We start from the raw sequence: 23,251 nt of genomic DNA, 5'->3' as shown, positions 1-23,251 counted from the left end.
GTCATGTTTCTAAAACATATTCTAGCTGCTTATTCAACAGGCACACTTGTATTACGTTCATATGCCCATGTTAAGGATAGACCTGTTGCTCCTTTGTTGCTGTTTGCAGTTCTACCTGTCAGAAACACGGACAGAAAAGGCTCCATTGTTGTTGATTCTTTGAACTGGCAGCCCAGGCAGCGGTACTATTGAATGTGTGAAAGGCAGACCCAGTATGTGTAGAAAGGGCCTGAGTTACGTACTTGCTATTTTTTCTCATCATGGTGAGGCTTTACTCAGCTGAGCTCCGACGTTTTCTGGCTTTCTACTGTAGATGTTAAATGGTACCTAATGCTGTTTCTGCACCAAGTCACTCTGGGTTCCAAAGCTATGAACAAATCCTTGCTCTGGTTAGCAAAACCTTTATCAAATCTTTGTCTTTTTCCCATGTTGTCACATTATAGCCACAGAATGTCAGTACATTCCACTGGGACTTTATTTGACACAAAGTAGGAAGGAAAATATTTTTTTCAATAAACTGATGGAGTGCATTTGCCTTCAGTTTCAATGAACATGAATTTTTTGCGCTTGCCACAGATTTTCAATTAAATTTAGGTCTGGACTTTGACTGTGCCATTCTAACACATAAATATACTTGTCCGGTTGGAAAGTGAACCGCTATAGTTTAAGGTCTTTTGCAACCCTTTGTCTAACCAAATTCCCTGTCCCTGCATCCCCGCAGCATTATACAGCCACCACTATGTGTCACGTGGGCATGGTGTGTTCAGGGGAATATGCAGTTTTAGCTTTACAAACACGTTTCAGATATTTTCCGTGTTCCCTAACTTGTGGCAAACATGACTTATTATGGCTTTCTTCTTGACTATATAAATGCTAGATTGGTGGAGAGCATGACAAATAGTTGTTCTGTCATTAAATTCTCCCACCTGAGCTGTGGAGGTCTGCAGCACCTCCAGAGTTACCATGGGCATCTGATTAATGCTCCACTTGCTATGGCTTCAGATGATGATTGAACAGAGCTTTTTGAGACGTTCAAAGCTTGGGAAGTTGCTTTATAACCTGACCTTGCTTTAAACTCCTCAACTTTCTCCCGACCTGTCTGCTGTGTTCTTTGCTCTAAAAGATGATGTTTGGTCACTAATGTTCTCCAAGAAACCTCTGAGCCCCTTAAAGAAAGACTAGATTTATACTGAGATTAAGTGAAACACACCTGAACTCTATTTACTAATTGGGTGATATCTTAAGGCAGTTTGTTGCATTGGATAATATTTAGGGGTTTCAGAGTAAAAGGGGGAGTACGAATGCACATCAGACTTTGAAAAACATTTATAGTTATTCATTCCACTTCACAATTATGGTCTAATTTGTGTTGGTAAATCACATTAAACTGTTTTTCCTTTTACTCTGAGAGGAGTAGTCTGCAATAAATATACATTTTCAAATGGTTAGGATTTTAAGTCTTTGTCTTTCCCGGAGTTTATTTACTGTATGAGAGCAGTTGCTTGAACTTATGTATGAATGAAATTAGCCTTTAGTTATCCTGCTTCATCAGTTGTTTTTACACAAAATTGTCTAAACGTTAGTAAAAGTGTGACCAGCTGGTGTTTTGGCAGCACCTCTGCATGTTGTCTTTCAGAAATAGCTCTAAACAAAAAAAAAACAAATGTTCCACATGTGAACTTTTGCCCTCGGAGAATCCAGCTCCTTTAGCAGCTCATGTCCTCTGTTGTGCTTACCTCCTGTCACATCTCATGCAGAGCAGCATGCCGACATGCACACATGCGTACACAGACAATGGCCTTCAAGGTGCTATCACTTTCCATTGTGGCCTGGGTGATGGATAAATAGGTCAGCACAGAGAACGCATTCACCATGGATTAGATCTCTTAGTGTCCGACTGACTCAGACTTTCACGCAGACTCTTGGAAACCTCTTCCAAATCATGCATGTTTGTTACTTGAATGTATGGATGTGTACTAATCGTATTTTTTTAAATGGCAGAAAGATCCTACTGATCCTCCTGTATACATAAGGCCAGTGTTTCAGACATTACCTCATTACTTCATGTGGGATGTTGGCTGTCAGGATACATACAGCAGTCCAGGTTAGAAGATCAAACTCATCAATGTTTGCTCACATCTGTCACATCCTGTTTTTGTCTTGGTGAGAGCTTGGTTATACGTGCAGAGGGAGGGTTATAGCAGTGTTTTTACAACTGCAATATCTGAGCAGATGTTAATTCAGAAGGAAAAGAAGAGTGTTTTTTGATGAAGGAGGAGAAGGATGGGCTGTATGACACTCCAAAGGAGTAATTCAACGGCGATTATATGGATTTTAGTTCTGAGAGATTATGTTAGTTTTTGTGATGCATAGTCAGCTCCTTTCCTTTGGTTTGCATCGCTTGGTCTGAAACAAAGACATATTGTTCAGATCGGGTAACTGCAAGCATCTATTCAGAGAGACTGTCTCTTTATTTCTTAGTCTGAAACAGACCAAGCCAATTAATTCCTATCTTTTACATATTATTGGAAATGCATTCACTTGAATGTATTTACATTTTTTTCAACAAACTACTATTGTACAGAGACAGTGACTCAAGTCACACACAAGTTGCGAAATCTAAACCTTACCTTGCTTCTGACTCGATATCTCATAATCTTTTTCTTATGTAATCACTAGTTAAGCTAAGTTCAAAATGTTTATTGTGTGAATAAGTGAATAATATTGTGTGTGCACTTTTATATTTTTGGTGGGGTAAAAAACGATACCTTATTCATTCATTCATCTTCTATACCGCTTTTAAATAGTGGGTCATGGGGAAGCTGGTCCCTATCTCCAGCAGTCTACGGGCGAGAGGCGGGGAACACCGTGGACAGGTCGCCAATCCATCGCAGGGCATGATACTTTATTAATTTTCTAAATTATTCACAACCAGTTGTATGATTTTGTTTTACACTTTTACTTAAATCCAAAAGATAAAGATGTTCAATGTTCATTTGTAAAAATAAACTGAAGGATAATGATCGCAATTCATAACTTGCAACATTTCATTCACAGACTGTATGACTTGGACTTGGGAGAATGACGTGAGGCTCGACTTGGACCTGAGGATAAAGACTTGAGACTTGGCTTGAACTTGAGGATAAAGGCTTTAAGCCTGACTTTGAGTTGGAGAGAAAGACTTGGGACTTGACTTGGTCCTGGGGAGAAAGACTAGACCTGGCTAGGGCTTGGGAGAAATATTTTAAACCCAATTTGGACTTGGGGAAAAAGATTTTAAACTCGACTTGGACTTGGGGGAAAAAGATTTGGGAATTGACTTGGACCTGGGAAGAAAGACTAGACCTGACAAGGGCTCAAGAGAAAAGCTTTAAACCTTACTTGGACTTGGTGTCGAAAGATTTAGGACTTGGCTTAGAGTTGGGGAGACTTGAGATTTGAACTGTAGTTGGGAGAAAGATTTAAGACTTGAAATGGACTTTGGAGAAAAACTTGACACTTGACTTGGACTTGGGGCAGAAAACTAGACTTGACTAGAGGGTGTAAGAATTGGGACTTGTCTTAGACATAGGGAGAAACAGTTAAGACTTTAACTGGACTTGGTAGAAAGACTTTATACTTGAACTGGACTTTGAAAACAGACTTGAGACTTGTAAAAATTTCTGTTGGTTCACTTTGATTATAAGGAACCAAGTCCCAGCAGGCTGTCGTGTTTTTTCATGGTAAAAATGATGAAACATTTCATAAGCGATCATTAATGGTAAGGATCCTCTGGGAATTCAGTAACAGCAGTTCAATGTGACATTTGTTCCACGAATGTGAGACCCAAACTGTCCACTGTTCTGTCTTCCTTCACTTAGAGACAAACTGAATGAAATGAGTAGATAACACATGACAACCATTTTGATGTCTGTATTTCCAGGTGAGATGGAGGAATTGGAGGCCTTGTGGCTGACAGGAATCTGTCACAACGAGAAGAACGAGGTGATGAGCAGCCAGCTGGACGTGGACAACATGGCGGGGGTCTTCTACATGCTCGGGGCTGCCATGCTTCTGTCACTGATCACCTTCATCTGTGAACATTTGTTCTACTGGCAGCTGCGTTTCTGCTTCATGGGCGTGTGCTCGGGGAAGCCTGGGTTCACATTCTCCATCAGCAGAGTGAGTGTTCCCGGGTTTTATTTTAGCTCTGACCTTTGTCCTCCTGACAGAAAGATCACAGGACCGGCTGTTTGGAAGCTACTGGCTGTGGTTGAAGTATATCAAGTCAGTCAGGAGGATGTGATGACTCATGTGGTTTACCTGTGGCTTTTATTAGTCCAAGCAGCAACAAAGCACATAATAAGTATTGTGTGCTCCACACAAGAAATAACGTAAAAAATGCTAATTGTAATTAACCAGTTAAGATTTATTGGCACCTCTGGCAAAGATGTAAAACAAACATTAGTAAAGGTTTTACAGCAGTGGCATGATTTTATGATGAAATTTTTTAAAAATCAGTCCCCATGCCAAGAAATATTTGTGCTCAACAAATAGAAAAGAAAACACACTTTAATGGATTCCCAAATCAACAAGGTAGGCTTGATAAATTTGCCAGAGTGACAACACAGCCATTACACAGGTCACACTATGACGACAAGAAGACATCTCAGGTCCAACTTGAAAGTGTCTTGTGAAAGTGGTGTATTGTAGCAAAGATGAAGGAAAACCTTTCTGTCCTTGCAAACGTCACACCAAGTAAATTAGATCCTTTTATTATGCTTTATTTGCATAATGTTACTTTTCAGGAGGCAGAGAATTGCTTTCTGCAAATTGTCCTTTAACTAGTTACTGGAATAAAGGCCACCAGTGTTTATGTGTTAAGAATCAAAGCCTTTCTAATTATAATGTAATTTAGTTTACACCCACACTGGCTGAGGTGAAGGACCTTAAACTAAGATTGCTTACAGATCTGAAAAAGTGATTTCGCTTGTTGAACTGCACCCCTTTCAAACAAAGACACCTTTCAGAAGGGGCTCCTATTACAACAATTGTTTCAGAATACAGTAGCTGAAGACTGCAGCTGCAATCTAAGATTGTTAGACATCTGCAGTAGTTTAAATGCAGTTTGTTTTACTTGAAGGCAAGGGCCAGTGGCATGCCTGCAAAGATATTGATACTGAGAGAGTAAAAGAGAGAACTAATAAACAATCAAGCCACTGACAGAAAAATGGAAGAGGTGAGAAGTACCAACATAGCAGTGTGCTCACAACCTCGGTTCTATTACCTTGCAGCCAGAGAACCAGTAGATGAAGAGAGATAAAGACAGACAGCCCCATTGGAGCAGCTGTCGCTCATCAATGCACCCTAAAACCAAGATAAAAAAAATACAAAGGGAGACTCGAGCCAAGAGAGAAAAGAGGGTTGATGGTTAACAATTATGAATGCAGCTCAGTGATGTGGAAAGTGACTAAGAGACAGACAAAAACTGTTTCTGACAAGTTGGCGCCTTCGAGGAACATCGGCCAGCATGCTCACTGGTGGGCAGTGTGTCGTCAGCCTTTCATATTTGGCTGTCGCCTTGACCAGATTGTCTCAGTTGTATTTGAACACGCTTGCTTGACCCTACTACCAAAAGGCTTTCCTGAACACCTAAAGAACCATTTTACCATTCATCCAAAGCCAAACACACACAGTATTTGGTGGTAGAGATTGACATTGTTATTAATAATAATATTCTTACCACCTTCCTAATAATAGGTTGGGACCCATTTTATTGCCAAAAGCCTTTGAGGTGTGGACTCCACTAGAGTTAGAAAGGTGTTCTGTAGTATATGGCATAAATTTTAGCAACAGATACTTTAATTGAGGGGTTTCAAACACCATTCCTCAAAGGATGTTGTCCTGCAGCTTTTAGACATGTCTCTCCCTCATCACAGCTAAATTAAATAACTAAGTCATTGGCAGGACTCTCTTGAACCTGATAATATGCTGAGGAGGCTTTACAACCGTTTGATCTAGGTCTGTTGAACCAGGTACACGCCTAATAGGTGGTATGTGTGAAAGTAACGTCCACATGGAGGACAGAACCCAAACCTAACCCTAACCCCCACACCAAACACTGCCCAAAATATAACAATGCCTTTGTCAGATTGCCTGGTCTATTTTACTAGGCCACGTGGGATGAAGGGGTCCCATTACAGAGACCTTTGGTAGTGAAAAGGGGGTAATATAGGCCCCGGGCTTGTCTGCAGCCATGCAGCCTCAAGCACAACAAACTGCAATGTACTGTGTATTTTGACACCTTTCTATAAAAGAACCAACATGAACTACCACTTACAGCTACAGTAATTAATCTGTAAGATTTTACAACATGGCCAAGCCTTCACTCTCCACATGCATCACTGAGCCTTGGCCCTCCCTTGCCCTGTCACCTGTCATCAGTGTTTTGGTAGACACTGGCCACTGCCGACCTCTAGCCATATTAAGTGGCCCCTTTAAAACTCTTTTAAATCCTTACAATCGCTCATTTTTCCTGCTTCTAACAGATCAACTTTGACGGCAAAATGTTCAGTTGCCATTGAAAATACCTGGTCCACCAATAGTTACAATGATAAAGACATATGTTGTTATTTGACTCAGTGATCATAATTTTATGTCTGACCTGTTTATGCAGATGTTAGTTAATGTCTCAGTCTGTTATATATAAAGGAAGCCAAAAGAAACTTTTCGTAAGTGATTTATTTTGTTGCTTAGTGGAAGGAAATATAGAACTCTTGTGTATACAGGTGGCAGCAATGGCGTAAGCTAAATTTAGATTATATTGATTATACCTATTGATTTGTGCCGAAACCACAAGCTTAGTGCTTCTCATGTGGTATCAATCAAGACACTGATCTGCTCTGTTCATTCCCAGTCTGTTATCTGTTCCTGAGCTTTGGATTGCAGCTGAGACAGTCTATACTGTTCCTCAGAGATAATCCATTCATGAACTCGGATCCTATTACTGTTTAATAGAGAGTAAACACAAAGGTGGTCACAGAGAACATGGCAATGCATTAACAACCCCTCTTGTTTCTGTTTGCCTCTGCCTCTTGGTCTATGTGTCTTGTGTTTGTCGTTCTGTTCTCTCTCTGTCTCTCTCTCGCTTTCTGTTGAAGCTCTTCTGGTTCCTTCTATTCCCACACATTTTATCGTTTTCTTTCATGCCTTGTCTCACTCTTTCTTTCCCCCCTATGGTCTATCTCACCCTCTCTTTCTCTCTACCCTCTTTTTCTTCATTTTTCACTCTCCAGGGTATCTACAGCTGCATCCATGGGGTACATATTGAGGAAAACAAGTCAACCATAGACTCACCCTCTTCCACCATAAAGAAGAACATGAACAACACCCACTCCAACATCCTACGGTTACTCCGCACTGCTAAGGACATGACTGCAGTCCCAGGTGTCAACGGTTCTCCACATGCAGCCCTAGAATATAGCCACAGCAGCCGCGAAGCAGCCATCTATGATATCCAGAAGCACCGTCACAGCCTGGTGGGTCACCCTGCCGACTGTAAGTCTGCACCGCCCTACCTTCCAGAGGACCCCATGTTTAGTGACTACATCAGCGAGGTGGAGAGGACTTTTGGCAACTTGCCCCTGAAGGACAGCAACCTGTACCAGGACCATTACCGGCACCACCACCCGGCCTCGGCTCTGGGTATGTCCGGCGCCCCACCCAATAGACCCCGTAGCTTAGGCAGCGCTAGTTCGTTGGAAGGGGGCATGTTCGATGGCGACAGTTTAGGGGGAGGGGTAGCGCCCATTTTTACCACCCAGCCCCGTCCCTCCATGACTCACAGGAATACAAGTAAATTTGACCTGATTGCAGGCCACTCCCCTGCGGATACCAATCAGGGTGGGTTCAAAGGAAACAATGTTTATGGCAGGTTTTCGTTCAAAGGAGGAGCATCCAGCACAGGGTTCATCGGGGGACACGACAGGTACTGTGGTGGGGGAGGGGGAGGCTCAGGGGGTGACGATGGAAACATTCGCTCTGATGTGTCGGATATCTCCACGCACACGGTTACCTATGGAAATCTGGAGGGCAGCACCAAGAGGCGTAAGCAGTACAGGGACAGCCTGAAAAAGAGGCCAGCCTCTGCAAAGGTCAGACGGGAGCAGGACGAGATAGAGCTGAACGCCTTCAGGAAGAGACCCCACCACCACACCGTCCACCACCACTTCCCCCATGGGCCTCTGGCACACCGCCCAGTCTCACCTCCCCTGGAGCGGAAGAGGGGAGGAGGAACGGGTAATTCTTCACCTTACTTATTCCGCAAAGACAAAGACAACCTGTGGGATTTCTATGCGGACCAGTTCCGCTCCATGGAGGGCAAGGCCAAGTGGGAGCAAGAGGGTGGAAGTGGAGGAAGCGGTGGGGGCGGTGGTAGTGGTGGTGGTATCTGTAAAAGCTTAGTGCCTGTGGAAGACTTCCTCAAAGGTAAAGGGAAGAAACCGGAGTGCAAAAGTGGGGTTGCTGGAATGTCAGCAGGGCAGCAGGCTCATACTTGCTGGGAGAAAGGAGTTTCTGGCCTTGGAGGGGGAGGCATAGCAGGGGGTGATTGGGAGTGTCATAACTGCCACACTGTTTGTCATCACAGTGGAGGAGGAAGCAGCACGTGCCCAAGTAGTGGAGTTGGGGGGAGTGGCAGTCGCCCCAGCTCTGCTACGCTTTGCAAACGCTGTGACTCCTGCAACATACAGCCAAGCAACCTTTATAACATCAGTGAGGATAACAACATGATGTTCAGTGGTGTAAAGAGCAGCTTAGGCCCCAGTCAGACTCAGACACAGCGCAGGAAGCTAGGACCAGGTGGGAAGGTGTTACGGAGGCAGCACTCTTACGATACATTTGTAGATCTGCAGAGAGAAGGAGCAGGTCGCATGGGTGGGGTTGGCGGTGGTATTGGCGGGCAGTTTGTCCAGCCCCGAAGTGTGAGCTTGAAAGACAAAGACCGCTACATGGAGGGTCCCAGTCCCTATGCACACATGTTTGAGAGATATTCAGGTGAAAGAGAGTCTCCCATGTTTGGAGGAATAGGTGGGGATAGAACAGCAGGAGGGTCTTCCTTCAGTTTGTTCCGTGGAGGAGAGGGTGGGTTGCATCGGCGTTCAGTTGGGGAGAGAGACCTCAGGGACAGAGACCGAAATATGATGGGAGGAGGGGGCTGTGGTGGTGGTGGTGGTGGTGGTGGTGGAAACAGAGGGACCGGGACTTACTCCTTGTCTAAATCTCTCTACCCAGATAAGGTGAACCAGAACCCCTTCATCCCAACCTTCGGCGACGACCAGTGTCTATTACACGGTGCCAAACCGTACTACATCAAAAAGCCACAGACGCCGCAGCAGCAGCAGCACCTTCTCAACAACAGCCGAGGAGGAGGGGACTTCCGAAGCTCCATTGGAGCAACTTCCTATTTGCCCGCATCCGCCACAGCTGGGGTGATGTCCAATGTGGCGACAAGGTACCCTAAAGAGCTGTGCCTGAGTGGGGTGGGAGGGCCCATGGGAAACCACCACGGGGCAAGCAAACTGCTGCCTGGAGGCAGGGACACATTAGGTCTGGGACAGGGACAGAGATCCTTCAATGGTGCCAATGGACACGTCTATGAAAAGCTCTCGAGCATTGAGTCAGATGTCTGAGACTGAAGTCAGAGGAAGAAAGGGAAAGTTAGAGAAGATGAAGTGGTTGATGAAATGAGGGGAAGAAGACCCAAGCTAATGACTTCTATGTATGAAGAGAGAATGAGGGTACACGACAGTGTGTGTGTTGTTCTCAGTCTACCAAAAGAAGAGGTTTTGGACAAAAGACAGAGGCTTGGCAAATATCCAAGTGAACAACATTTATAACGAGACAAAAGGATTCTGGTGCTGCTCCGATGCTTGAGCGATCTAAAGGGAAGGAAAGAGAGGGTTGGAAGGAATGGGAAAAGGTGAGATCAGTTTTCCAGTCTCTGCTCTTCTCACATACTTGTGGTCTTTCCCTACTTCCTGCAGTCCGTCCACACCAAAACAAACATTTTGTTTAGCAACTGATATACAATCATGAATGAGACATCTACACTTCTGCCGAAGTAACAGGGTAAACTAACAATAATTGTACTGATGATGTTAGTAATATTGTTGAATATTATTCTAGTGTTTAATGATGAAGATTGGTTTGGATTGTTGTTTTTTTTATTATTATTATTATTATTAGACTGATTTAAATAGTTTATGTTATATATTTGTATGATGTTGATTCTTTCTTAGTTTGCCAACATTACAGGAGACTGGGCAAACAGTTTACTTTTACTTGTTGGTTTCCTGTATCTTCTTTCCTATAAATTCTTCATGTTTGACTTTTTTAACTTTTCTTACTTTCGACTGCAGTGAAGTGTATGTAAGAGGCATGATAAGCTGAGTACATTAAATGTACTTTTAAATTTTTGTGATTTTCTTTTTCTTTTCAGCTGCTGAAGCAACATCATCATACTGATTTGCAGTTTTTGTTACTTGCTTTGTCAGTACCAAAAGGGTTTTTCAATTTGCACTGGATGTGCCTTAAAGGGACTTACACTGATTTCTGTTCTCTTTTAAAAGGAAGATCCTCTTGAAATCAGTCAACTGATTTGGGAGTAGACATACAAGAGAAAACAGTCTGATATGGTTTTAGTTTTATCTGGTACCATGAAACTAAGCTCGCAATGACAAAATGAAAGAGACTGTGGGCATTAGTTCAAGAGGAAATATACTTCAACATTCCTTTACTTTTGACTCTGCAGTTAACATAGCTACTGGTGACTTATTTTCTTTAAATCATTTATTGATCCTAAGCTCGTTTTGCAAAATGACCAAGAAACTACCAATGTCAATATGATCTTAATGGCTTTATTGTAAAGGACCAAAATCTAGACTTACATGGTCAGATAGAAAAGGGTCTCGCAATGCTCGAAAAAATTGTTTTTGTACAATATAAAAAATTTTATTGCAACTTTATTTTAAATAATAATACGAAATATTTAGTGCAAGAGACATAATGGGGCAATGCAACATAAAGATTGTGAGGCTACCAGTTGCCAGCAGGGGAATAAAGGCTGGAAAGAGGGTTCCAACAGTCCATCTGTTTCTTTTTAAAGGTTTTGAAATGTCTCTGCCAGCACCTCTAAATCTTACTGATATATTGTAAATAAATTATTTGGAGATATTTCAAGTATGCCCATGATGCAAGCGTTGGTTGTCCATTTAAACAAACACTCAAGCTAACATTATGATTTGCACTATACTAATAAAGGAGGACTCTGATCCCAATCACCCTTTGTTTTTGTAAGCCTCAACTCTTGAAGAAAATCGCAAAGACCAAATCTGTCTCAAATATATTAATTCAGTCTGTGTGTGTATAGTGTTCATTATCAGAGATACAACAGTCAGAATTTTGTTGCCATTTTCCAGTTTTCCTAATGCTTTGAGCTGTTGAAACCAGTTTTGTCCGATTCCAATTTCTCTATAAGAGCTGTAATATAAGAAATGAGAACAGCATGCAAAATATTTTTTCAAATATATTTATATTAGCAGCTAGCAAAGATAATATTAATAAAACAGCAGTCTCTGTGTTTATTCTCTACAAAACATAGCTCTACCATAACTTTAAGATCGAAGTTAAGAAAAAGATGACCAACATTTCTAAAGATTTTTTTTTTTTTCGGCACTAGAGGCCTTTATTTTTCATTTTTCAAAAGTAGGCAGACAGGAAAGAGGGACAGACATTGTCGGGTCTGGGACTCAAACCCGGGACGGCCACATCGAGGACTATAGCTTCTATATGGTCGCGTGCTTGTCCCCTACAGCACCAGCACCATGCCGATGACCGATATTTCTAAATTGACCTTGTCACATAACAGACAGATGTTGAATGCGCAAAAGTATAAAACAGAACAACAAAAAAAAACAGAACTTTGTCTCTATGTTCAGCCTTCCTGTTACCTGCTTTAGGTTTTGCTCTCTCTCGCTTTCACAGTACAATGAACCGCAGGTGTAGAAAATGCTGTTTACTGTCAGATAACTTCTTACATCTCCATGACTCCCTTGACTTCATTTTAAGTACCCCACTGATTCTTAAAAAGGGCAATCTTTGAGTCTTCTTCACTCAGTAACAGCATCCACACCGTGGATTGTTGTCGTCAGTGCGTCGTGGTGATATGTACATAAGAGTGTTTTCACTGATTAGAAAAGATCAGCCTTTCTGACCGTCTATTAAGAGCCAAACAAGCTGAAAATATTGTGATTGGAGTAATAACTAATAGAGCCCAGAGAAAATTAATGCACCGCATGTTCCCAGTTAAATGTTCCATTATTGAGCACCAGTAGGATAGCCAAGTTGTACGGCTGAGGTAATAGACAACATAGTTTTGTTTTTGGTTATTAATGTCTTTACAACATCAACATTCATTTTTATGCCATGAATATGTTTCTTATCTACTGCCTCCGTTTAATATGTCCACAGGGTTGGACAGAAGGTGTTTCTATATTTTAGCCTACAGTATATCAAAATTACAAAGAAAAGCACATAGATTTGGCAAAAAAGGATTTAAATGTGCTTTCATTGCACATTTTCTTCCAGCTAAGGACACAGAGGAGGAAATAAGCTGTTCAAACGCGGGAATATTAAGGTTATTGTTTTGCTCGGGCCTTTTTTTTCACAGCACCTTCAACTTATCATGAATTACTTAGATAGTCGAATTAGAACAAAACCAGAGGATGAAACAGACTCAGCACACAGGATAAGACAGTAAATGAGGTTTATTTCTACTGTAGACTTTGTTTAAGGAATCTTGAGTTGGAGTTGTCCAGAAGCCAGAGGAGGAGGAGGTAAACCCAGGAATCCAAGGAGAGAGAGAGAGAGTACTGGTGATGAGAATATTTACTGTGCAGTCCTTAAGAAGGAGTATTACCAGATGTTGGCAGGCAGGTAGGCAGATAGGCAGGTCGACAGGCAGGCAGACGGATAGGCAGACAGACAGGAGTCCACATAACTGAGGTTATGTTCCAGCAAAGGTCTGTATCAGCAGCTACCTTAAGAAGCCCATGAGCTCATTAGGAGAATGCGTTGCAGCTGCAGACAATGAGCTGCCAGAACCAACCAGAAGGGGAGGAGCAGAGATCCTACACAACTCATAAATTAACTGCAGAAGATAGCATTAGTATGCCTAAACCATCTAGCTTTATTGTAGGATGTGACAAGTTTCAATTGAGCGCTGGGATTGTTGCCCCTTTTGCCATTTCATACGTTCGCAGTTTTAGCTCCGGGGTCATTATCTATCATGTTTCATAAGTAAGAAGGTCCAAACCAGAATCAGAGCCGCAATCTATAGAAATACTGTGTAGAATAACTCTTTAGAAAATAATTAACAATCACTGAATTGTGTGATATATGAGCAGGTTCATAATTGGTGATTTCCATAATTCTTAAGGTTTACAATTCACTTCACCACTAAGAGAAATAAAGAAGTACGCATTGGTTGCATGGGCACAACATGGAATTAGGTCAGGCAATGTGTAAGTACAAAACAAGGGTAAGAATTACCATTGTAGTAAATTGATCTAGAGCCATTTTGTTGTGCAAATAAAACATCTGTTCAATTTCGGAAACGCTACACAATGGTTGACTTGCTCTGTATTGGATTACATAATGATTTAGAGGACAAATGAAGTATGGTCTAAAAGTTTGGGTCAAGCAACTTAGTTTAGAAGCTTTAAAAGCTTTGTAGCTTAAAAAGTGCAAGTCCCGCCTGGTGATGGATATGCAGCCCCTCCATACTCCTGTTCTCTGGTCCTCACTCAGATTCATCATTTAATTTTCTACCAGACTCAAACTTCCAGAGTTCGCAGTCATTTTATGGACAATCTTTAAAATAGAAATAAAAGAACTTCAGTAGGAATTCATGGCAGTATTTCTGTAGGGATCAGGCTTTATATATGGAAGCTGCAAAAACTGCGACTTTATAAGAATTATTCAAAAATACCCAAGTACAGATAAAATCACTGTTTAGTTTTTTGTTATCAACAAGAGTTTTCACCTGCTGAGCACTGAAGGGTTTTATTGTCTCCATGTCTGGAATATAAAATGTTCCATAAATGTTTCATTAAATAAATTCATCACCAAAAAATAAAACAGGAAAAATCATGGCAACTCACTACAATATGGTGCTGGTGCAGACATTTTGATACCTTTGGACAGAGCCTGGCTAGCTCCTTTTTACAGTCTTTATTGGAAGTTAAGTAGGTTCATTAGTAAGAAATAAGAAAGCAATTATCATCTTCTCAATTAACTAGGGGCAACAGATTATTTCCATAAATAAAGCAATGCACTGAACCCTTCCAAGTTCTCTTTCCCACAGTTTTAGCAACCAGAATATTATATGTAATAATTATTACATACTGTAGCCTTATACTCTCTTTTGCTGCACTGTAAATCTGTATCACTTGCTCAGATTTTAATGAAGGAAGGATTATGGCTTCAAGTCCAGAACCCTTTGTGCATTAAATCAGCTGCTGATTTGTTTTGGAGAAAACAGGAGAATGAGTACAAATCAAGAAACATATTCTGTATAAAAGTGTAGCTTTAAGGGTTTTGATGCCAACCACATCTACAATTACCAAATGGCTAACAACAGCAAGAGAAAACAAATCTAGATTTTCTGTCTCCTTTTGCCATTTAACATGTATATTCAGTCATTACCAACAGTAAATCTGATACAGAAGCACAATGTGACTGAATGGATATGAACTTGTAAAGCTCAGTCAGTTGTAGACTTTTCTTCTCTTGGCTGACAAGTCAGTATGTATGATACTTAAGGTCTCTAGTGTTTGTATGGGTTTGCATGTATGTGTTTCTTTTCCTTATTTCATTCTTTTAGCCCAAAAGTGAAGCGTGTTTTTGAACAATTTTTGGAATCTTCTCACTTTTCACTGATGCTGATGATCCATGTAGTTCCGTACTTGTGCGTGAGTGTTGGGTTTTAATTTTTCTGCAAGAGAAAACGTCGATCCAAGACTGAAATTTGTGATGATACTCAACTAAATATGGCTAAATTACTTGAAGAACATTTTTAAAATAAAAAAGGTTTTATTGTGGTGATCAGTTTTCTTGACTGTTTGATGCTGTTCTTCTTAGCTGAGGTCTTGGTCTGATTCATTGTCACTAACAAAGTGACTGTTTTTCATATCCACTGCTTTTCTTCCTTTTCTCCCTTTTTAAAAAAAAAGATCTCATTATTTGTTATTGTATGTGCCTGAATACATACGCTTGATTACCTCTGTGTGTGCTCATATGGAAGAGATGCAGTGTGAGTGAGACAACTGTTTATTGTACATGTATAAAATGAGATGTAAATACCTTACCTCACGCTCATGGACTTTTGATAAGAACTGTAAAAAATCAGTACATCTATTTGGGATACATCTTTGATTAGTCGACATCCCTTCAACAAAAGTGCTTTTGTAACGAGTTCAGGCCAGGAATTGTGCAATGATTTATTATTACACTGAGTGCACATATTTAATGAGTGAAGGTCTGTATTTTAATTTTTTTCTTGATTTGGTCTAAAACAAATGCTGTTTTTTTCACAGGACAAAAGTACAGGACCTTCATTTATTGGTAAACAGAAAGCACAATCGACATTTTTACAGAGCTGGTCTATTTTCCCCTCTTTGTCTAAAAAAGAAAAGTCTTCTGTTTTTTGTGTTTTTCCGCAGAGGATCGAACTCCATCCCTGAGCTGTACAGATTGTGAAAAGTGTAAATACAGCAGAACTCTAGTTCATCCTTGCATTTTTTTTGTATGGAGAGATATTACTTGTGTGAAGAGAGTATTTCAGATTTGATTGAATATTTAGTAATATTGAAAATGAGATTAAACACATTCAATGTGAAAATAAGTGCTGAGAAATATTATTCTTCTGTCTCTTTGGAATAAAGGTGTTGAGTATTAATAAAAAATGAGAAATCTCAACTGAGTCGCCTTTTTATTCTCTGCTAACTTCAATCGAATTTGTCCTGTTTTCATAATGTTGAATGTTTTTTGTAAATGGTCAGTTACCTTGTAAAATAAAACAAATAAAATGTAGTTATTTCTAACATTATTCAAACTCTGAAACTGTGGAATATTTATGTGTTATTTTTAAATAAATGTTTTAAATGTTTGTTGCGCAGGAAATGGTTTAGCAGGTATGCTTGCTACTCAGTTCTGGGCAGTCGTTTACATAAAACCATAGTCATTGTCAGTTTGAGCTTTTTTGGAGGTGCAATGTTTTTTTTTAAATATTTTTACAAGAACTGGGTGCTAAAGTTATAATTCATTGTGGATTTTCTATAAACAACACAGGGTTAAAAGGATTCGTACACACTCAAATGTATTTATTTAATTTTATTTAGATAAAAATAGCAAACTGCAGAGAAACCACAAGCTTTTTGTAACCAGAAAAAGAGCACCTGGCATGCTTCTGGCTGAATATTTGACCACTCTTCTCATTCGAAATGGTGGAGCTCACTCAAAATGTTTGGTTTTCTGGCCCCGCTTTAAGGTATGGCTCATAAGTTTTCAATGTGATTTCAGAAACTTTATTCATTTCAAACCCTGTATTGCTGGGTTCACTGACCCGTTTAGGCTTCATCCATGTAATTGTTAATTTAAGCTAAATTTGAAGTATTTGGAGCTAATCCCTCTTCTTCATTGTTCTATCCGCTTTGAGCAATGCACGAGTACTGACCCTTAGCATGGCGCTGCCACCACCATGCTTGACAGTTGGTACAATGTTACTGGATCCAAAAACCTAATCTTGAGGCCTCTAAACATACTTTTTGTCATTGTAGCCAAACAGCTCGATGTTTATCTCTTCTGAAAATAACTATTTGCCCCAGAAGGCATTCGGCTTCTCGTGTGTAGCTTCAGATTTTTGTTGTTCTAAGGGGTGGTCATTTTTGAGTAGGTTCTTTATTGGTCAGCACCTGCTCAGTCTATGGACAGAGACACTTGTGTTCCAGCAGGATCCAGTTTATAAATGGGCTAAGCCCTGGTGGTTCCCAAATACAAAAGCATCCCGAATACTCAGGATGCTTTTGTCAAACTTGTAGTATTTCTACTCTAACCTGAGTACAGTAGATGCACCATCTTTGTTGTTTGTATTACATAATGCAGCAATTTCCATTAAGTAATTATACATTCTGTTCACCTGTCCAGGGTGTACCCCGCCTCTCGCCCGTAGACTGCTGGAGATGGGCCCCAGCTCCCCCACGACCCACTATGGAAGAAGAGGTAGAAAATGACTGACTGACATTCAGACCAGTTTTACACATTTTACATTCTGGTCTTGATGAAATGAGCAAAACCTTCCTTAAAAAAGGGCTAATCTGGATGGTAGCATCTGGCATTGATAAAGCCTTCTCTGATCCCAGTAAAGACTGGCATGGATAAAATGAGTAGTTAGAAGTTGGACAGTATATGTGCTCTTGAAACCAACTGGCCACACTATCTGATTTCTAAAGAAGAATTTTAGTTGCATCAGAAAAAAATGAACCTTTCTTGCTCACCTCAGTCTCACTCTGGAGCTGCACCACTTCAGGAATTTTATTTGCTTATTTCTTTGCGTGACTGAGTTGCTATTGTATCTGCGGGACCATAGAGGTCCAGGGTTCATTAACGAGGTTTTCCACACCCACTCCAGTGTCCATGTAATGATTTGCTCAACATCAGTCTGTCTAGTCTTAATGCAGTGTGGCCCGAGCATTGGGTTCTGCGTGTTCGGAGAGTGGGAAATATTTTGTTTTATAAATGATTAGTCTCTTGCAGAGTCATGAACTATGTCTCGTTTTAACCTCTGAATAGTTGCCATCAAATCCAAACAGTCATCAATAATCAAAATGTAACTTCATTTCTCATTCTGATATATGGTTTTAGGTATTGGTTTCTTTAAATTTTTAAAGCTTTATTAGAAACTGGTTAATTAACTATTTATTACTCATTTGTCAGAGATTTGTACCCAAATTGGTATCAAATGTTTAATTTTAATGAATGAAAAATAAGCCTAATGGATAATGATAAAAAAATGATTACAGAAAATTTAATTATGGTGCACTCCCCATTTTACACTTTCTGAGAGGCTTGGGAATAAAGGGTCCTGGTAACATTTCCATCAGTGGCTCAGAGATAATAGCTGTCATCTTGTGCTCGTTCATGTTTCATTTGCTCCTCTTTGTCTGGTACAATGAGCTGGACTCTCTTCGTGGAAGACTCTCTAACAACAGACAGGAGTGTTTGGGTTAAAAAAGAAGACAGAGAGATAGCCGATCTATTGAAGGAGAAGAAAAGTGATGCAAACTGAGCCAAGGAGCACAGATCAAAGCTCCCAAACCTCGCTCACTCCTCACTCACCCTTCACTGTGAAAGCCTTGTCCAGCAACAGGAGTTATTTAAAGAAACCAGCATGTTGGAAAAAAGTACCAACGCCTTGCACACAGATTGGGTGGGAGACTCCTTAACATCTGCAATCCTGGGCGCTGACAGAGAACAAGGTGGGGTGCTGGAGGAAAGATGTTTTGATCTGTCTCAAAACTTTAATCTTCTTCTCAAAGGATGGAAGGAAAACTGTGTTGCTCACTTGTTCGGCTCCTACACAAACCCAACAAGCCCAGGATGCAGCGAAACCCATGCAACTACTTCTTGACAATTAACTGTTACCTAGCAACTAGCTCTTTTTTTCCAGCAACAGGAGGGAGGAGGGACGAAGAAAGAGAGACGGGTGGAGAGAGAGAGAGCGTTATCCAGTATTGCCACAGCATCCTCTCTGGATCAGATGCAACAATGCATTGACAATACAGCACAGAAATGGAAAGAACAGCCTGAGCTTAACGCCCACACCGAGCAGCATAGAGGAAGGAGGGAGAGAGTAGATGTACAGATTACAGTCTGAAGGAAGAGGCAGAAACAGCAAAGGAAGAAAGGAAGCTGAAGGTTGAGGACCATGACGAGGAGAGGAGAGGAGAGGAGAGGAGAGGAGAGGAGAGGAGAGGAGAGGAGAGGAGAGGAGAGGAGAGGAGAGGAGAGGAGAGGAGAGGAGAGGAGAGGAGAGGAGAGGAGAGGAGAGGAGAGGAGAGGAGAGGAGAGGAGAGGAGAGGAGAGGAGAGGAGAGGAGAGGAGAGGAGAGGAGAGGAGAGGAGCTGGTTGCTCTAGAAACACTTGGTGACTTTTTAATGAAGGCGTAAACAGCAAGTCTGTGCCCACAAACACGCACACAGATGCACACAGCATCGCCATAAAAACAGACACCCGTGGGCTACAATTCTGTTAGCTGATAAGGAAGGGTCGCTCTGGACTTTGGCTGCGAGGAACCAAAAAGATCAGCAGTTACCTTCACATCTGAGCAGAGCAGCAGGCGAGGAGTGACACCCTGTGGCAGAAACACAGCATCATCAGATTGTGGAGCCATGCTGGGTTTTAAACAATTATTACACAATTATTTATACAAGGTGTGATTAAAATAATATTTTAAACAAATAAATGTCTAAATAATTACTGATATATACGATTCAGTATTACATGAGAAATTAATTACATGATTTAACATTTAGCGACATCTGATTGGTTGACATGTGGTTAATGTGCTGATCTGAGAAGTGTTGCCCCCTGCCTATTAATTAATGGGTAAGGCTGATTAACTTATTTCATGTTGTAAATAATTAAATAAATAATTTTACATGCTATTTTACATGAGTTAGGTATCACTAACTCATTTAGTACTATTGACACATTTAACAAAATATTTACAGTTAAGCCCAACGATTCATACCCCCGTCAGATTTATGTTTAAAGGAATCTGGTCCTTTGAATATATCAAATACAGGATTTTTTCTGACTGGAAGTAATATTAACATTTTAAAGCGATCCAGCCACAGTCCTGACTTGAATCTGACAGAGAAGCTGTGGAAGACGATAAAGATTAGGCTGATGGCATGGATGTCATAGGAGGCTGGTGTGCCATTGTGCAAACAGGAGCGAGGGCGACGCACAGTGAGTAGCAAAGTATTTTTAATAATACAGAGGTAGGGTGGCGAATGGATCAATGAACTTCGGGGTCTAATCAGGAGAAATATGGAGCAGCTGGTGATAAGGAGATTGCAGCAGAAGGAGGGAGGCTAATTAACACAGATGACTAGGGAATCCAGACACAAGAATAAATGATGAACTTAAACTATAATGAATAAAACTAACATAAAAGCAACTGAAGAGAATAAACAACACGGAGGAAAAATCACAATGGAGGCCTTACAATCTCAAAGACTTGCAGCTCATCACCAAAGATAAATCATCAAAATACCAGTGGAAGCATGAAATAAGCTGCTCAGCAGTTTCACAGTTTCAAGAGTTTCATATGCCAAAAGATTTTTCAATTGATTGTTGAAAAGAACATTCATAATAAGTCTATAATTATCTTTCATGTAAATTAAATCAGATATATATTTTTTTATTGATACTTTGGTTTTTATCTTTTGAGATGAGAGATGTCCATCTCATTCCCTTTTAGAAACCAACCTCTGAGTTAAATGAAAGTCATTTTAAATCTAAATCTGCCAGAGGTATGAATAATTTTGAGGTTAACTGTATTTATTTATTTTTATTTTTTAATGATAATGACACATTTAAGAGCTAATCTATTGTTTCTTTTTTATATTAAAGTGTAGCACTTATGGCCTTGCATCCTAATGCTCCAATTTTCAGCCTGATTTACAAAGCCAATATGGTTAATTATAAGAACTGCCGATAATGGCTTGTTTTTTTGATATTCTGCATTTCCACGTCTTGTTAATCTTTGCATCCATTTATTTGTTTAAAAGAAGAAAAAAAACAGCTGGGTCTAGAAACACTGCAATCCTAAAATAAATCTGATTTGATTCAGTCAGACAACTGAATATTTATATCAGCTCAACCCCTGAGGACCTTTTCATGGCCTGTTACATAATGTGTGAAGAAATTATCACCCTATCTTTTAAGGAAACGGTCCTGAGAGGTGGAACATGCCGTGTGAATGTTATGAGAGCTGTCAGTCGGTAGATTATCACTCTGTTGCTCGTCATCTGCCCTTACTGACCCTCGAACTGCATCCTGTTCAATTAATTGCACATAGTAACATGTTAAGACAATTTGGACAAAACAATTGTTAATGGAAACACAAAATATTGTTTTTATTTTATTTATCAAGTGAAATAATATAAGCAACCTGGCCCTTTGAGAAAAAGTAATTGCCCCCTAAACCTAGTAAGGCGTTGTCGCACCCATAACAGCAACACATGATACCAAGCATTCCTGATAACTGGCAGAGTCCTTTACATCTCCATGGGGAGTTTACGAGCATAAATGTTTAAGGTCTTGCTACAGCATCTTAATCAGATTTAGGTCTTTGACTAAATGTTGACTAGGCCACTCCAAAATCTTCAAGAGAGCAGAATTCATGGTTTTATCAATTATATGAAGTGTCATGGTCCTGAAGCAGCAAAGCAGCCCATGGCCACCACCATATTTGACTGTCAGTACGTTGTTACTATTAAAGGCTTTATTAGTTTTGCACGAGTTTGAACAAAATGCACATTTTCCAAAAGGTTCCGCTTTTGTTTTGTTAGTCCACAGAATATTTCCCTGAAAGTCTTGAAATCATCAAGATGTTTTTTTCACAATTGTGAGAGAAGCCTTTGAGTTGTTTCAATTCAGCAATGGTTTCTTCACCTTTGAACTCATGAATGTCACTTTTCCCTTTCTCTTTCTTATCGTTGAGTCATAAACTCTGACCTTAGGTGGGGAATGTTAGGTCTGAAGGGCTTAAGATGTTGTTCTGTGACCTGCTGGATGAGCCCTCGATGCATTCTCGGAGTAATTTGGTGGGCCGGCCACTCTTGGAAAAGATGAACACGTTTCTGTTTGTGGAAAATGGCTTTCACTCCAGTTGGATGGAGTTCCAAAGCCTCAGAAATGACTTTGTTGCCCATTCCAGAGTGATAGATAACAGTAACGTTGTGTCTAATATGCTCTTGAATTTCTTTACATTGGGATCATTATAAAGGGACATCAAGTATAGAGTTCCTACTTCATGTTGTCAGACAGGTTCAGGCCTGGATGCTGCAAAAGAAATGTGATTAGTACATTATGATCAGTCTTGAATATATATCATAATTGCTTTAATCTTGGACTTCTGGCTATGAATTTGTCCTCCCAATAGCATTCTAAGCATAAAGTGAAATTTAGGTTTTTACTGTAATTTTTGCAAGGAGGCCTTGCTACTGAAATAAGTGTGTGTGTGTGTGTGTGTGTGTGTGTGTGGTGTGTGTGTGTGTGTGTGTGTGTGTGTGTGTGTGTGTGTATTAATGTTGGAATGTAGTGTGTTTGGGAAAAAAAGTGTGGGTCCGTATCATTGACTTTATGGGTATTTTTTAAATTTCTGTTTGTTTTTGTTGTTTCAGGGTTTTTTTCTGTTAGTTTTTTGTTTAAAAAGCTAGAGCTATGTCAGCCTACTGACCTTTAAACGGTTAATATTGAAAAATATAATTAATAATTGCTACTTATATTTCAGGCTCAGAAAGTAAGATTGACCAGTTTGAAGTATGTAATATGTTTATAGCAGATTTTAGGAGCTGGCTTTTTTTCTCATTAGGGCTTTGAGTTATTAAACTGATTAGGCAACACAAAATGATTCACAAAAATGACGTTGCTGCCAATCATTGACTCATCTCAGGGCTTTAAAATAATTTGAAGTAGAAACTGCTTGGAACATATTTTCAAAATATTATTTTAGGATTTTTTGAAAAAAAACTGTGGAGCTATGTAAGCATACTGGCCTTTGATGGGTTACAGTAAATGTGTCATAATGTGGGTTTCTGTTGGACCAATATGCGGGGAAGAACTACTGAGGCTCGAAGTTTGCAGGTAAGACAACACTTTATTGCTCATGGCTGGACACGGACAGGGTACCAGGCGAGCACACAAACACAAACAACACATAAGGAACCAGCAGGGAACAAAGGAAACAAACGGGCTTAAATACAAAACTGGACAGCAGGGGTGAACCAATGACACACGTGACCAGAAAATCAGGGGAAAACACAGAACAGGTGTGGGCTTAGGGTGCAGGGAGACAGAAAACAAAGGACTAGACCAGGTAATTTAACAAAAACACAAACTCAAGAACTCAAAACACAAGCAGGTA

The 23,251-nt window shown here is 40.3% G+C and overlaps 1 protein-coding gene across 2 annotated transcripts in view; it reads left to right on the top strand.

The window, feature by feature from the left end:
• Positions 1 to 12,855, top strand: part of grin2bb (glutamate receptor, ionotropic, N-methyl D-aspartate 2B, genome duplicate b) — a 188,222-nt gene extending 175,367 nt beyond the window's left edge. For both annotated transcript variants that reach the window (XM_047365950.1, XM_047365949.1), the window contains exons 15-16: positions 3,923 to 4,161; positions 7,275 to 12,855. In XM_047365950.1, coding sequence (XP_047221906.1) covers positions 3,923 to 4,161; positions 7,275 to 9,668 — 2,633 coding nt within the window. In that variant the 3' untranslated portion in view covers positions 9,669 to 12,855. The remainder of the gene's footprint in view (positions 1 to 3,922; positions 4,162 to 7,274) is intronic.
• The last annotated feature ends 10,396 nt before the right edge of the window (positions 12,856 to 23,251 follow it).

The sequence above is a fragment of the Girardinichthys multiradiatus genome, chromosome 5, assembly GCF_021462225.1.
Source record: "Girardinichthys multiradiatus isolate DD_20200921_A chromosome 5, DD_fGirMul_XY1, whole genome shotgun sequence".
Taxonomy (NCBI): Eukaryota; Metazoa; Chordata; class Actinopteri; order Cyprinodontiformes; family Goodeidae; genus Girardinichthys; species Girardinichthys multiradiatus.
The sequence above is the reverse complement of the archived record's forward strand: the minus strand, read 5'-3'. Positions and strand labels throughout refer to the sequence as shown.